The sequence below is a fragment of the Euleptes europaea genome, chromosome 2 (genome assembly GCF_029931775.1).
Source record: "Euleptes europaea isolate rEulEur1 chromosome 2, rEulEur1.hap1, whole genome shotgun sequence".
NCBI lineage: Eukaryota > Metazoa > Chordata > Lepidosauria > Squamata > Sphaerodactylidae > Euleptes > Euleptes europaea.
This window is the reverse complement of record NC_079313.1, coordinates 22,237,871-22,252,770: the sequence shown is the minus strand read 5'-3', so window position 1 is coordinate 22,252,770 and position 14,900 is coordinate 22,237,871. Positions and strand designations below refer to the sequence as shown.

Genomic DNA, 14,900 nt, shown 5'->3' with positions numbered 1-14,900 from the left:
ATCTGTGCAGTTTGATCTATATAAGTGAAGAGCTTTGCGAGAACTGGTACCCACCAGTCTATATCTGTTTTAATCAATTCTGGAGGAATCAAATCGCTCCCTGGTGCTTTCCCCAGTCTTAATTGGCCTATCAGCCTTTTAACTTCTGTGGTGGTAACTGGCTGCCAAGGTGGAAAATTTTTCAGACTTGTGGGTAAGGGAGCCTCCTGTTCGGGATCTGATGAGTATATTGCTGTAAAATGCATCTCCCAAGATTCTGCTGGAATCTCACAAAAAGGGTAAGAATGATCTGACTGCATACCACCAGAGACAATTTTCCAAAAAAGCAAGGAGTTTTTAAGTTTGGCAGCCTGGATGAGATGAAGCCAAGCTGCCTTAGTAGCTTCTCTCTTTTTCATTTTAATTAATTTTTTATGTTGTTGCTTTAAAATATAAAGATCCGGGGGAATTGAGCAAAGATTCTTGGATCTGTACAGTTTAAAGGAACTGTCTTACACGCTGCAAAATAATACTGGGTACAACTGATCCTAGAACATCTCATGATCCTAGGACATCCCTTTTCCCATGAACCCACCAGTGGAAGCTTCTAATCTTCAGCCCCAATCACAACAAAGGCTGCCTTTACTTATGTCCATCTCTTGTAGGCATCTCCAGCTCCTCCCTGCTTTGTATGACCATCCTCAGGGCAGGGCCCTGCATTTTGCTAGTGGTGTAAAAACACTTAAGTCCTATTAATAAGAATGACGGACTGAAAGCGCAATTTAAATACTTGTGTATTGTTGATTTCTATCCAACTATGAGAGCACCTCTTAACTTTCTCAGAACCGTGTCTTTTTAAACACAACTGTCTGTACTTTAGACAACTCCATCTGCCCCCTAAAAGAAAGAATACTGTTACTTAATGCAGTGAAGATTCCTAGGCAGAAACCATTGATGCATATCCTCTTCCACAGCAATATCTATCTAAGCAACCACATACAGTTTTTATAATGTAAATGAAGAGTATAATGTGCTAGCTGCCTACACTCGGAGCTTGCTGGAAATACATGGTAATCATCAAGAAGTCTAATCCTTACCTGACTGGGTCATAGATAATGACTCATCAGACCAACTATAGGATACCTCCTGAGATTTTACTGGTAAAGGCTGCTGCCCTCCAGCTCTGGGGGTCCCTTTGCTGGACCCTTGGTTTGAAAAGGATGTGCTGCTTTTAGAAAGAGACTGTCCAAAGGGGAAAGAAAAAGTAATCTGCTTGTATTATTTACTTATTTATATTTAATTATTCAATTTGTACCCCGCCCTTTCCCAATCCAAATTTGCCTTTTTTTTAAAAAAACAACCTTGCATTATGACCTCTAGCACACTGTATGGAAAGCCTTCTGATGTCATAAATCCCTAGAAATACCAAATATGGGGTTAGATGAGGTCAAGCTTTCCACAGCAGATCAAGTTAAGAGCTTGGGGGTGCTCCTGGCCCCAGACTTGTTAATGAATATGCAGGTCGGTGCTGTTGCTAGGACTGCCTTCTTTCAGTTGCATCCAGCTCATAGGTTGGCCCCTTATCTAGATTCTGCCAACCGGGCTGCACTGATCCATGCTACTGTAATCTCCAGATTGGATTACTGTAGCATGCTGTACATGGGGCTGCCTTTGAAGACATCTCAGAAGCTTCAATTGGTACAAAATGGGATAGCAAGGCTCCTTTTTGGAGTCAGTCACTCAGATAGGTTTGTCATTTGCCAGGTGAGGGAATGCCTGGCCCTGACCCCCACTGCCTACCCTTTATCCAGCTGTGTAGTGGGGGGGGGGATTCAGGGCCAGACTGGCATCCCGCAATGTCATGACATCATTTCCAGCCACATAGCCAGAAGTGATTTCACCATGCCATTGGACTCTCTTGCATTCACCCAAAACTCTATGCTTTCTGTGGCCAGAAATTATGTCATGGCTCTTGGGGACACTCTTGTGGTAAGTCTCCATCCCCCAAAGATTCCCAGCGGCTGGCATCCCTATGTTTGGAACGTATAACTCCAGTGCTGCGACAACTGCACTAGATATGTTATTTGCTTTATGCCCAATTCAAAGTGCTGGTTATTACCGTTACAGCTCTTCGTGTCCTATGGCCCTCATACTTATCAAACCCCATCTCCCAGTATACAGCCCAAGCCAGTGATGTTTTGCAGACAGCCTTTCCTTAAGGAGACTTCCCCTTAAGACTGTCTGTACAGTAAGGTTGCCAACTCTGGCCTGGAATATTCCTGGAAATTTAGGGGCAGAGCCTGGGAGTTTGGGGAGGGATTTCACCTAGAATCTACGATATACCATAGAGTTTGCCCTCTGAAAGTGCTATTTTCTCCAGGGGAACTGATTTCTATAAGCTGGAGATCAGTTGTGATTCCAGGAGAATTCCAGGCCCCACCTGGAGGCTGGCAACCCTACTGTACAACTACAATATGATCATGGGCCTTTTCCATGGTCAGCCTAGCCCTTTGGAATGGTCTGCCAGAGTGGGTAAGGGTGGCACCTTAATTTGCAACATTTAGAAAAGCAAATATTCCAGAGAGTAACTGGTGAAGAATAAATTATTAAAGCAGATTTGGTTGTGATCGTTCTACTCCTGTATTTGTTGATCCTGTGTACTTTAAATCTTGAATGTTTTTAAATTTGAAAAATTTACATTTTGATCTGTGTTTTAATTTTCTTAGTTGGACTATTATAATTTATGTCCTTGCAACTTGGCTGCTGCATTGTTTGCCACCTTGGGTCTGAGGGAAAAGGGAGGGTGGATTTAAAAAAATAAATATATACATAAAAATAAACAACTAGCAAAATCTGTGAGTTTTTACAGGAGTTTCATCTGCAACTTTTGGTTAGAATGGAATCATCTAGAATAGCGAGGTTTCCCTTCAGCAAGTCTACCTGGTATGTTTTGGAGAATATGTAGAAAGTTATGAAACAATCTGAAGTATAAGCAAGTAGGGAAGATGGAGAAACGTAGAGAGAAGAGGAAGAGACAGAAGGACAAAATCAGGGAGGAGGAAGATGGAGGAGAATCATGGAGAAAGAAATATTAGGAAAGAGGAAAGGGCCAGTGCGCCTCACAGCAAATCTTTCTTTTTGCCTAGTCTTTTGTTGGAGTTCTTTGATCGAATTTCTGTTGATTTATGATGGGTCCTTGGTTGTAGGCTGCCTTGAAAACTTCAATTAAGTGTTTGTATATGATATTTTTTATAAACAGTTATTTATAGAGTGTGAAAGATTCATGTGTGATAGAAGGGGAGGAGGCTTTGGAAGAAGTGTCTGCAGAGTCGGAAGGGGGGGGAATATAGGACAGTATAAATCCAAAAGAGTGAATTGAATCATCTTAGGGGCAGGGTAGCAGCCTACATAGCCCGATTAGCTCGATCTTTTTAGAGCATGGATGCTAAGCAGGGCTGGCCATAGTTAGTACTTGGATGGGGTCCATCCAGAAAGACCGGGATTGCTATGCGGAGGCAGACAATGGCAAATCACCACTGCTCATCTCTTGCTTTGAAAACCCCAGGATGGGGTTGCCATCAGTCGGTTGCGACCTGATGGCACACTTTAGCTTAGGGGCAGGGTGGCAGTGGCATTTGGACAAGCACTCTTTTTGCCTGGTGCCTAACCTAGGCACCCCAGGTGAGATGGCAGAGACAGAATTCCATAAGTGATGTCCCATTGTGGAGAACTCCCTCTCTCTACCATCCACCATACTTCTGGCATCACTCACAGAAGAGCCTCCACAGACAATTTCAAGCAGTGGGCAGACATGAATGGGGATAAACATTCTTCCAAGTACAAGGCTCCAGACTCCTTACAGCTTTAAAGGTAATAAACATCACTTTGAATTCTGCTGGGCAGCAATGGCGTTCTCTCAGTATCAGTGAACACACATGAAGCTGCCTTTATACTGAACCAACCCTTTGGTCAATCCAGGTCAGTACTGTCTACTCCGATGGAGCAGCTCTCCAGGTAGAGGTCTTACATATCATCTCCTACCTGATCATTTTAACTGAAGATGCCAGGGATTGAACCTGGGACCTTCTGCATGTAAAGCAGATGCTGTACCATTGAGCCATAGCTCTTCCCCACTATGAGGAGACACCATGTTCTCAATGACTAGTTGCCAGTAACTTGGTGGTGTGTTTTGTGCTAGGTTGGAGCTTCCAAACCAGGCTTCACATTGGTGGGGGCAGGAGCCCATAAATAATAGCTGAAATATGTAATTGGAACCTACTAGTGGTATTTGCACTTCTCATGTAGATCGTACATTTAAGCTTTGAACAGAAGAACCTTGTGGGACCTCAGTGTAAAGTATTTGTAATACAATTGGTTTCGTTGGCAGAGCTTTATTTTGATCACAGTTGTAGTCTATGCTTGAAGAGAAAAGACTTTACAGTCTTGAGGCAGGAAGAGGTCTGAAAGTAGGTTTGTTTGCCTGAAAACCCCTTTTTTGATGGTTAGCCTTAGCCTTTTTAGATGGTTAGCTACCAAAAGGTGGCAACAGATAGATACAGAACCTCCCTAACCCCAATGGCATACACTTGCAAAAATCCTGACCATCACTGCTTTTTCTTTTATAGCATGTTTCTGGTTCCTATGAATGCAGAGAAAAAACATGAGAGAAAATATGGTAAGCGAACATGTGCAAGGACACAATTCAAAATAGTCTTCTTGCATAAGAGGGTCATGAGTTCATGGGAATGATTAGTAAAATGGATAGAAAATTGTCTACAGTCTGGCTCATGAGACACCTCCAGCCTGATCCTTAGTGCTCAACAGATTTCCCCTACTGACATATACCTTTAAAGGAGGAAAACACACTAACATTGACAAATTCCCAGCAGGAAACTGTGACTCATTTCAACCAGTCTTGACAGGTGAAGCCAGCTCATGCCATTGGCACAAGAACTCCATGTCTCTTCAGAATAGGAGTGCCTACTTTGCTATGCTTCAGGTTATTTATTTTCTCTCTCTCTTTTTGCTGCTATGTCTCCCCTGATCCCCTGCAAACACTTGACCAACCCACAGCTCAGATACCAGATAATCCTTGGAAAGTGGTACTATAAGTTAGAGTCCTTATGCCAGGTACTTGCGTTAGGGCCCAGGGCAAAGAATTTGTTCTGCAAGGCCAGAGCGGCACTCATTGCCCTATTCTCAAAAACAAAACAAAAAATCTCCCTCTCTCCCCTACTGCCCAAGTTTCCTTTGGCTTCTGACCTCCAAATTCCTACAGCATGCAACTCATTCCCCCTGTCTCAATTTTCTCTACCCTCCAGGCTCCATCTGATCTGACCCACTACGATCTGGTTTCTGCACCCCACAGAAATTTTCCTTACCAGAGTCACGGACCATCTCCTTAATAATCTCTCCTCATTATCTGGGGTCTTTCTACAACTCTTGATACAGATCATCACTTGCTCTTGCTTGACTCCACTCACTCCTTGGGCCTCTGTTATTCTATCATCAGCTTCCTACTTCTTTCTGCCAGTCTAACTGCTTATTCAGATTTCCACAGGGAAAGCTCTTCATCAGCTCTCTCCCCATCTTGGCTCTCTACTCTGCCCTTCCCACACGGTCGCTGGGTGACCTCATCAAACTGCATGGCATTCAGGACTATCTCTACAATGATGAAACCCAGCTTTGTCTCTCCATCCTTCAATCTTCTCCCTCCAGCCATCCCAAGTCTCCAGCTGTTGTCCTACATTGCTGCTTGGATGTCTCACTTCTGTCCCAAGCTCAGTATGCTCAAGAGTGAACTCGTGTTTCCTCCCATGTCCACCTCTCCTCGAACACTCTTCACAGCCATTTCTAAGGACCACCTGAAGTTAACCTGGGCCTTATGCTTGTCTTTCCTTTGTCCTCGTGTGCAGTCTGTCACCGGGCCATGTCCCTTCTCTCTCTACAACACTGGAAACAACACACAATCTTCCCTCTCTGTCCCATCAGGGAAATTCTGCTTCACACTCTGGTCATCTCTCACCTTGATAACTGCAACTCTCTTCTCTCCAATCTTCCATTGTCACACCTATGCAGCATTCTGCCACCCAAATCATTCACTTCTCATGCTGCTCTAGTAAGGCAATGTCCCTATTTAGATCCCTGCATTGCTTTCTTGTTCCCTTTGGATCTAACACAAACTCCCCATCCTTACCTTTAAAACTTGCAACGGCCTTGCCCCTTTTATCTCTTGCACCCAAACACATCCCTGCCTGTGACACATGAACACATGAAGCTGCCTTATACTGAATCAGACCCTTGTTCCATCAAAGTCAGTATTGTCTACTCAGACCAGCAGCGGCACTCCAGGGTCTCAGGCAGAGGTCTTTCACATCACCTACTTGCCTAGTCCCTTTAACTGGAGATGCCAGGGATTGAGCCTGGGACCTTCTGCATGCAAAGCAGAGGCTCTACCACTGAGCCACAGCCCCTCCCCAAAGGGAGGGACCTTCACTCCTGTATCATCTTCAGGCACCAAAAGCCTCCTGCTCCCTGCAGTAGCCTCACTCTTCTCCCTTGTTGCCCTTTGTCAGATATCAACTCCACATTTCTAGAATGGTGACTGGAAAGCCTTGTTTCTTTAGTACTGTGATGAACAAGTGTACTCACAGGTTTTCCAGGTGAGGCAGAAGATTTGATTTCCTGCGTATAAACCATTTCTTCCATAAGCGTAGTGCGATGTGGGCTTCCCAGCTGCCCTTGAACCTCAGAGTCCTTTGGTGGGCCAGACTCAACAGCTAGATTGCCCAGTTCCTCTGGGACAGAGGTGCCACTGTTGAAGCGAGGACAAGGTGGCACTGGAGAATCTTCTTCACTGGCCATTCCTGAGATGAAATACTGTAGGTCAAGCAAGCAAGAATACCCTCCCCCTTCGTGTGTATCTTCAATGGCTCTACGTCTTTTACCTTCCTAAATCTGACCTCCTTTCTTGGATAACACAGACCCAAATCAGGCAGAACTGAAAACAAAAAAACTACACACACTAGTGAAGGTATTTGATAGTGACTCAACTGCAATGGAATAAAAGTATGAAAATGCACTGACTGTTTACAGCACAAGCGCATACAGTGCTGATTTCTGTGATAAGCCAACCACCACAGCAGAAACCCAGATACTCATGTATATTTTTTTCATCTTCTGGTGATGAGAACCAAAAAAGGGGGGAAGGGTGAACATTAAAGGTTACCCACTCCTTAATTTCAAATGTTGCATAAACACAAGGCTGCTACGGCAGAATTAAGCATGAGTTTTTACCATGTTTGGGCCATTTAAACCGCTCTCAAAGAATGTTGCTTTTACTCATCCAGTGTAATCCTGAATGGGAAACCACATTTTAGTGAATTGCTCAAATTAACAATTATTTGGGAATAGTTGTTTGTTTGAAATATCACAGATCCTCTTACTGCAGGAAAACAGAGTATGAAGTAGCACAGATGGGGTGGGGGAGAGTTTTGTATATTTTAGTACTCCTTTGCTCGGGGTATTTACATCATAAGCTTGAAGGGATTTCCTTGGAAATAATTGCAAGTGATACCAGCAAGATATACTTCCAAGCAACTGCACTCAGGATCACAAGAAAAATCCCTCTGATAGAAACCCAGCGTTGTGGGAGGTCAATGCACAGGTCTTACCCACAAAACTGGCACCCCACTGAGTGCTGACCAGGGCCTTAGTCTCCCTCTCTCAGGCACCCTTTCATTCTTTCTACCTTTCTGGTCCTCCTGGTCTCCTGCTGCTACTGTTTCAAGCAGTTCTTTGTCCCAAGCAGCCCAGGCTTGTTTCTCTATCTGACGTATCTTTGCTTCTTCTGCATCTAGACGGCGTTTCCACTGCAGCAGTTCTTCGGCGTGCTGGCGCCGCTGCATCAGTTTTTGCTCTCGCTTTGTTAAGAACCTCGCAAAACAAACATTGAGAAATCAGTCACCAAAACCAAGAGCTGTAGCAGAAAGATACCCTACCTGTATTCAAGATATGGTAGCCACGGGAAAAAAGTATTTGAAGTTCTTTCCATGACTACTAGACTATAAGCAAACTTCATGACAAAGTGCACCTGGGAGATTCAAGCTTCTTTCCTAAGTGTACTCCAATGCTTAGGGTATCTATATATATCTAATTCCCAAGTCCTCCCCCTTGCTGCAGATACTTAAATCCACAGATAGGGGGCAGACTGACTCTCAACAGGTTTTTCTGCAGACTCAGAGGACCCCCTGGGTCTGCAGAAAAATCTGAAACTTAAAAACCCTGGGGGTTTAAATCCCCCCCCCCCACTAAATAAAGTGTTCTTTCCGCATGTGCAGAGAATGCACTTACTGTTGGTGGCTGCCAGGGTCACTACCCCCCCCCCCGCTCCCCCCGGTCCAGAGGCAGCTTCTTCAGACTGGCCAGACACTGACAGCCACTTAGAATTCGGGATGAGGGGGTTGCTGGTCAGCCCGCAGCGGGAACGGCTGAACCTGTCTTTACAACTATGTTTTTGAAATGTTGTATCCTGAATTGGAACCTTATTACTTATATTCTACATAGTTGTTTTTTCATCCCTATGGGAGTATGGAATATTTTTGTAATTGATATGACTTCAACTAAACAGGGCTGAAGAAGAATACAAACGATAGTCTCCCTTGCAACTTTGTTATGAAGATTTCCCTTGCAACTTTGTTATGAAGATTTCCTCACTACTCACCTGTCCTTGAACTTGTGATATTAGTACCCCTGGTGGACTATTCATAGAGTATTGTATATAGTTTCTTGTCTTTGTTATTGTTGTTTGTCATTTAAGGCACCCAATACACCTTGTTATACACCAGCTGTGTTTAATTGGTTATACTAGCCTCTCCTGTACTCATTTCCTTACCGGTGGTATCAGCACAGAGGTGTTTATTTTGGTTGCTCAACCTCCAGGTACTGGCAGAAGATCTCCTGCTATTACCACTGATCTCCAGCCGATAGAGATCGGTTCACCTGGAGAAAATGGCCACTTTGGCAATTGGACTCTACGGCATTGAAGTCCCTCCCCAAACCCCACCTTCCTCGGGCTCCACGCCAAAAACCACCTGCTGGTGGCCAAGAGAGACCTGGCAGCCCTAAGCCCCTTTCTAGTTATGATGGCAACCCATAGTGTGGCATTGGCTGCCTTTTCAGAGACTTCAAAGTTATTTTTTGAAGGGCTGGTAGAGGGTTGAAAAATCCCAATGTATGTATGAAAACCTGGTGCATATTCCAAAGTTCTGCTAACATAATTTTAAATATTGCCTATGATTTAAAACAAAAAAATTCTTACGCCGGAAACTTTCACAATAAGAAAATAACCTCAACCAACAAAAAATAAAAATAGTTACTTCTCATCCACTCGGTTGCGCATGTTCTTTAATTTCTGCATGATGCTATGAGTCTCACTGCTGGAGACAGAAGAAGGGCTACTGGTCTCTGCATCGACTGGCAGTGGGCTGGAAGAGTGTGTTTGTTTCCCACCATCTTCACTGCAATGCTCCTGCCCAAAAAAAAGTCAAGCAATATCAACAACAAGAGGCATCATGTTATGCTAGTTCCCAGCGCTGACATTCAGCTTGTCAAATGGAAAAATGAAAATGGGTAAAATGAAACGGGGCATTTTAAATTATTTTATGGAAAACTGCAGTTTCCACATAAGTGGAACACCAACATCTGCTGTGAACTGGAAAATGTATGGAATGCAGAATTGTGATGTTTTGCCATTTTCCACATATTAATTATTCCCCTTTAATCGCTATCTGAATTAAGTTTGAATAAAGTGCTACCCAGGCTTATTAGGACTGCCTCCTCCCATACTGTCCCGACTGCCAGTTAAGGTCTTCTTTCCAAGCCCTGCTCTTTCTATCTGCATAGGTGAGACAGTTGCTGAGCAGAGACAGGGCTTTTTCAGCAGTGGCACCTTGCCTTTGGAATGCCCTCCCTTTAAGGCTTACCTGGTACCCACCTAACTGGCCTTTAGGTGCCAGGCTAAAACATTTCTTTTTGCCAAGGGGTTAACTGAGGGGGTACCATCTTTTAAAGTCATGTTTATGCTCTACTTCTAGCTGGAGGACTGAGAGCCAGCATGATTAAGAGCAGAGGATTCTACATTTTACTCTAAGTTATATCAGAAAGAAAATACTCCAAAACAGAAAATAGACAAATTTCTAAACTCAATACAGATGAAAGCTTTGTCAATGACCCAGAGAGAATGTATTGAAGCTCCAGTAACAAGGGAAGAAATACAAGAAGCAATATTGAGACAAAAAACGGATAAAACACCTGGACCAGATGGAATTACTGCACTATTTTATAGAACTTTTAGTGACAATTTAGTTGGATTTTTTGGTTCACTTTACAATGCAATTTTGGACGAGGGAACATCCCCGGAGACTTGGTCACACGCATTTATATCACTGATACCCAAAGAAGGAAGAGATCCAGAAAAAAACATCTAATTACAGACCTATATCGCTCTTAAATGTGGATTACAAAATTTTTGCTTCGGTTTTGGCATGTAGGATAAAGCAATTTATTAAGGATCTTATACATGAGGACCAAGCAGGTTTTATACCAGGAAGGCAAATAAAAGACAATGTAAGAATTTTACTAGATTCACTGGAATATTATGACCATAATATTCAACAAACTGCGGCTTTTGTATTTTTGGATGCAGAAAAAGCCTTTGATATGGTCTCTTGGAACTTTTTGAAACGGATTTTGGATAAATTGAATTTTGGAGATCGTTTTCAGAAAGGTATATCGGCTATTTATACCTCCCAACAAGCTAAAATTTTGGTTAATGAATCAATGTCAGATAACTGCCAAATCACGAAAGGGACTAGACAGGGATGTCCCTTGTCTCCACTTTTATTTTTGTTGGTGTTGGAACCGCTATGTGTGAAACTAAGAAGTATGGAGGACATCCGCGGGCTAAGAATTAAAAAACATGAATTTAAGTTGAGAGCATTCGCGGATGACCTACTGCTAATTTTGGAAAACCCAACACAGTCAATGAATATACTTCAGGAGACTTTGGATGATTTTGGAAAAGTATCTGGCTTTAAAGTGAATCAAGAAAAAACAAAGATAATATTTAAAAATTTATCGGAAATACAACAACAGGAATTTATATCATATACTGGCTGGGAGAAAGCTAACAAAGTTAAATACCTGGGAATTTGGATCACTGCAAAGAATAAAGATCTGTTAACCAACAATTACCTCAAGTTATGGGGTAAGATTAAAACTGATATGATTATATGGTCAAACAAAAAATTGTCATTAATGGGACGTATCTCAACGATCCAAATGAATGTCTTACCGAGGATGCTCTTCTTATTCCAAAATTTACCAATAATATCACAAACAAAATATTTTGAAACTTGGAGGAAAGACATTTCAAACTTCATCTGGCAAGGAAAAAAACCAAGGACTGCTTATAAATACTTGGTGGATTTAAAAACTAGAGGAGGTTTAGCACTGCCTAACTTTCAACTCTATGCTGAAGCGGTAGCTTTAGTATGGCTAAAAGACTGGATGAATTTGTCAAATGTACGTTTGCTAGACTTGGAAGGTTATAATAACTTAAGTGGATGGCATGGTTATTTGTGGTATGATAAAATTAAATTACAAGCAACATTCCGTAATCATATAATCAGGTCCTCTCTACTTCGTATTTGGATGAGATATAAACACATTTTGGAACCAGAAACACCGATGTGGATATCGCCCCAAGAAATGCTAACTTTGCGCCCACTTAGACCAGACAAATTTATTACTTATCAAGATCTAACTAATTGGGAAGGAAAGAAATGCTCACTAAAAGACTTTCAACTGCTCAAGGATGATTTACAATGGCTTCAATACTACCAAATCAAATCAGTTTTTGTACAAGATGCAAAAAAAGGTTTCTCTAAAGAAAAATCTCCTTTTCAAAGGATTCTACTAGACAATAATACAAAGCTGATTTCTAAAATGTATAATCTCCTTTTAACAATATACTGTGAGCAGGACACGATTAAACCAACTATGATCGATTGGGCTCAAAATGTGGGACATGATATTGTTTTAAATAAATGGGAAAGATTATGGTCTAAAGATTTAAAAGGAATAAAAGCACAGTCAGTGCGAGAAAACATCTATAAAATGATGTATAGATGGTATCTAACACCCAAGAAAATTGCAAAGATTTATAAAACGATGTCCCCTACTTGTTGGAAATGTAACAAAGAAATTGGTTCCTTTTATCACATGTGGTGGACCTGTGACAAAGCCAAAGACTTCTGGGACATGATTTATAACGAACTGAGATTAATACTACAAAAGAATATATCCAAAACACCAGAAATGATGTTATTGAGTATGATTCCAGACGACTTAGCAACACAAAGAACTTTTCTGATATATGCCACAACAGCTGCGAGACTGCTTTATGCAGCGAAATGGAAAGGGCTAGAAACTCCAGAGAAAAAAGACTGGATTGTTAAAATGTTTGAAGTGGCAGAAATGGCAAAACTCACAGCTATTCTAAATGAAGAAAATGACGTTCGGTTTTTGGGGGAATGGGGGGCGTGGATGCATTATTGTGAATATGAGTTAAAATTGGGAAGAATGGAAGAATATTTTCTAATCTGATCCAGAGGATTATTTTTGATTTTTTTTTTTATATTGAATAAGCATAATTATATTTACTAACAGATTATGGGTTTTTATATATGGTATTGATATTTTATCAAGATTAGATTACCTATGACGGGAGGAACTTTTTATTAAGAGGCAGATAGAGGTGATGGGGAAGTCAAAAAATTTTCCATTTCTTTTTTTCTTTTTTCTTTTCTCTTTTTTATTATATGATATGGAATTATAACAACTTTAGGTTAGAATTGAAATTCGATATTGTTATAGATGTTGTTTAATGCAATGGAAAATTTCTATCATAAAACCCAATAAAATTTATATTAAAAAAAAATAAAAAAAAAAGAGCAGAGGATTCTAATCTGGAAAACTGGGTTTGATTCCCCACTCCTATGCATGAAGCCTGCTGGGTGACCTTGGGCTAATCACAGTTGTTTCCAAACTCTCTCAGTCCCACCTACCTCACAAGGTGTCCGTTATGGGAAGAGGAAGGGAAGGCATGTTTGAGACTCCTTAAAGGTAGAGAAAATCAGAGTACAAAAACCAACTTCTCTTCTTAATATTTTAGGCTGCTGAATATTGTTTTATAATATTTGTATTGCTTTCTTTAGGTTGATGTTTTTATTATGATCTTTTTACAAATCACTAATAGAATTAATCTTGCTAAAAAGATCAGAGAGAGAGTTTTCAGGTTCAGTTATTTATTAATAAAAAATTACAGCCCTCCTTTCTATTGCAGGAAATGTTTATTTTTTTAACTTGAGAACCACACTGGCACAAAGAATATTAACAAGATACTTCCCAGAGGCAGGATTCCAGTTGTTGCAACTTACCAGCTTATTTTCCCCTGCAGATTTCAGTTTTTCTTGCAGTTTCATAGTAGTTTGGTGTATTTGCTCTATCTCTTCCTGCTGCTCAAGAATAAGTTGTCTCTCTTTCTGGGCAGCCTTATTAGCCTCCTGAAGACGTTTAATTTCTGCCTATATAAGTACAATAAATCAAATCAAAACAAAAAGAGTAGTAATGTTCTCATCTTCAGAGGTTTCCTTCTTGTTCATTTCACCTTCTTGTTTTTGTTGTTGTTCATTCTGCTGCTCAGCAGGTTCTTTTCCATCTACTGCTCCTTTTATTCTCCTCTATCCTCTTTATTGTCTTTTATTCACTACAAGCAGTGTTCGCAAACTTGCTTCCCATCAGTGAGGATGCTTTTCATCCCAGCAAGTGCCTTTTAAGGCAAAGGAGTCTGCTGCACTGTACTTTAAGAGCTTTGCAACATTAGGCTTGCAGCTGATTTACATTTTTCTTTTCAGCTGAGGCTTTTCTGTGTCTCAGAAGCAACTTCTCTTAATGGAATACCTGTCTTTGGAGACCCTTTCTGCTTCCCTGTCCCTCTTGATATTTTCTCAGCCAGAGACTGTTGTGAAAAGCATTCCATTTTGCTCTCCTGCCCTTGTGCTCTCTAGAAGGTAAGAATAGAGGAGCCTTTTAAAAAAATGAAATCAGGTTTGTTACTGATTTCTGCTAAAAAGCTATTCCAAATGCAGTAGCCAGGGAGTTTGTCTGATCATTTGCGTATTTACTCAGAAATGTGTCCCACTGAATTCAATAGGGCTTACTGCCATGCAATATATACAGGATTGCAGCCTTGAACATACGAAACTGCCTTGTACCAAGATGGACCAGTTGTCCTTGTAGCACAGCATTGTCTACTCTGAAAGGTGGTGGAAAGTGAGGGTCTCATCCATACATTGTTTCCAGCCCTTCTACAGGAGATCCTTTTATCAATTTAAAACATATATGGAGATGCCAGTGTCAGAAACTGAGGACTTTCTGTGTGTGACACATTTGTTCTAAACCACCTTTCCAGACCCAGGACTAGGGGTGTGCATATTGATATCCCAAACAGCTTTTTGGGGGTTTATTTTCAATCAAATATCAAAACTGGGAATCACCACTATGCCAGATAGCTGAAAAGCCAGAAAACTATCCAGCTTTTTTGCTTTTCCTATTGAAAGCAATGGGTAGACCTTGCCTCCCCATTCGGAGGTAAGGTCTACCCATTGTTTTGCACTAGATCCACAGGTAGACCTTTTCTCCGAGTACAAAGGCAAGGTCTACCCATTTTTTTAAAACCAGAGAAGCAGGTAGGCCTTGTCCCTAGACTTGGAGACAAGGTCTACCCGCGGATCAAGTGCAAAGCAATGGGTATAAGGAGGCAAGTTCTACCCATTGCTTTTAAAACAAGAGAAGTAGGG

General features: G+C 41.4%; 1 protein-coding gene and 1 non-coding gene across 2 annotated transcripts in view; both read right to left on the bottom strand.

Annotated features, from left to right (window-relative positions):
• The window catches only part of LOC130473173 (centrosome-associated protein 350-like), a 105,243-nt gene that overhangs the window by 17,916 nt on the left and 72,427 nt on the right, over positions 1–14,900 (bottom strand). Inside the window, 6 exon segments of the mRNA XM_056844702.1 lie at positions 746–748; positions 1,077–1,221; positions 6,631–6,845; positions 7,730–7,914; positions 9,357–9,508; positions 13,479–13,625. Of these exon segments, the coding sequence (XP_056700680.1) occupies positions 746–748; positions 1,077–1,221; positions 6,631–6,845; positions 7,730–7,914; positions 9,357–9,508; positions 13,479–13,625 (847 nt within the window).
• On the bottom strand, positions 4,035–4,108 carry TRNAV-UAC (transfer RNA valine (anticodon UAC)). Its single transcript has one exon. It is a non-coding gene; the product is annotated as a tRNA-Val (tRNA).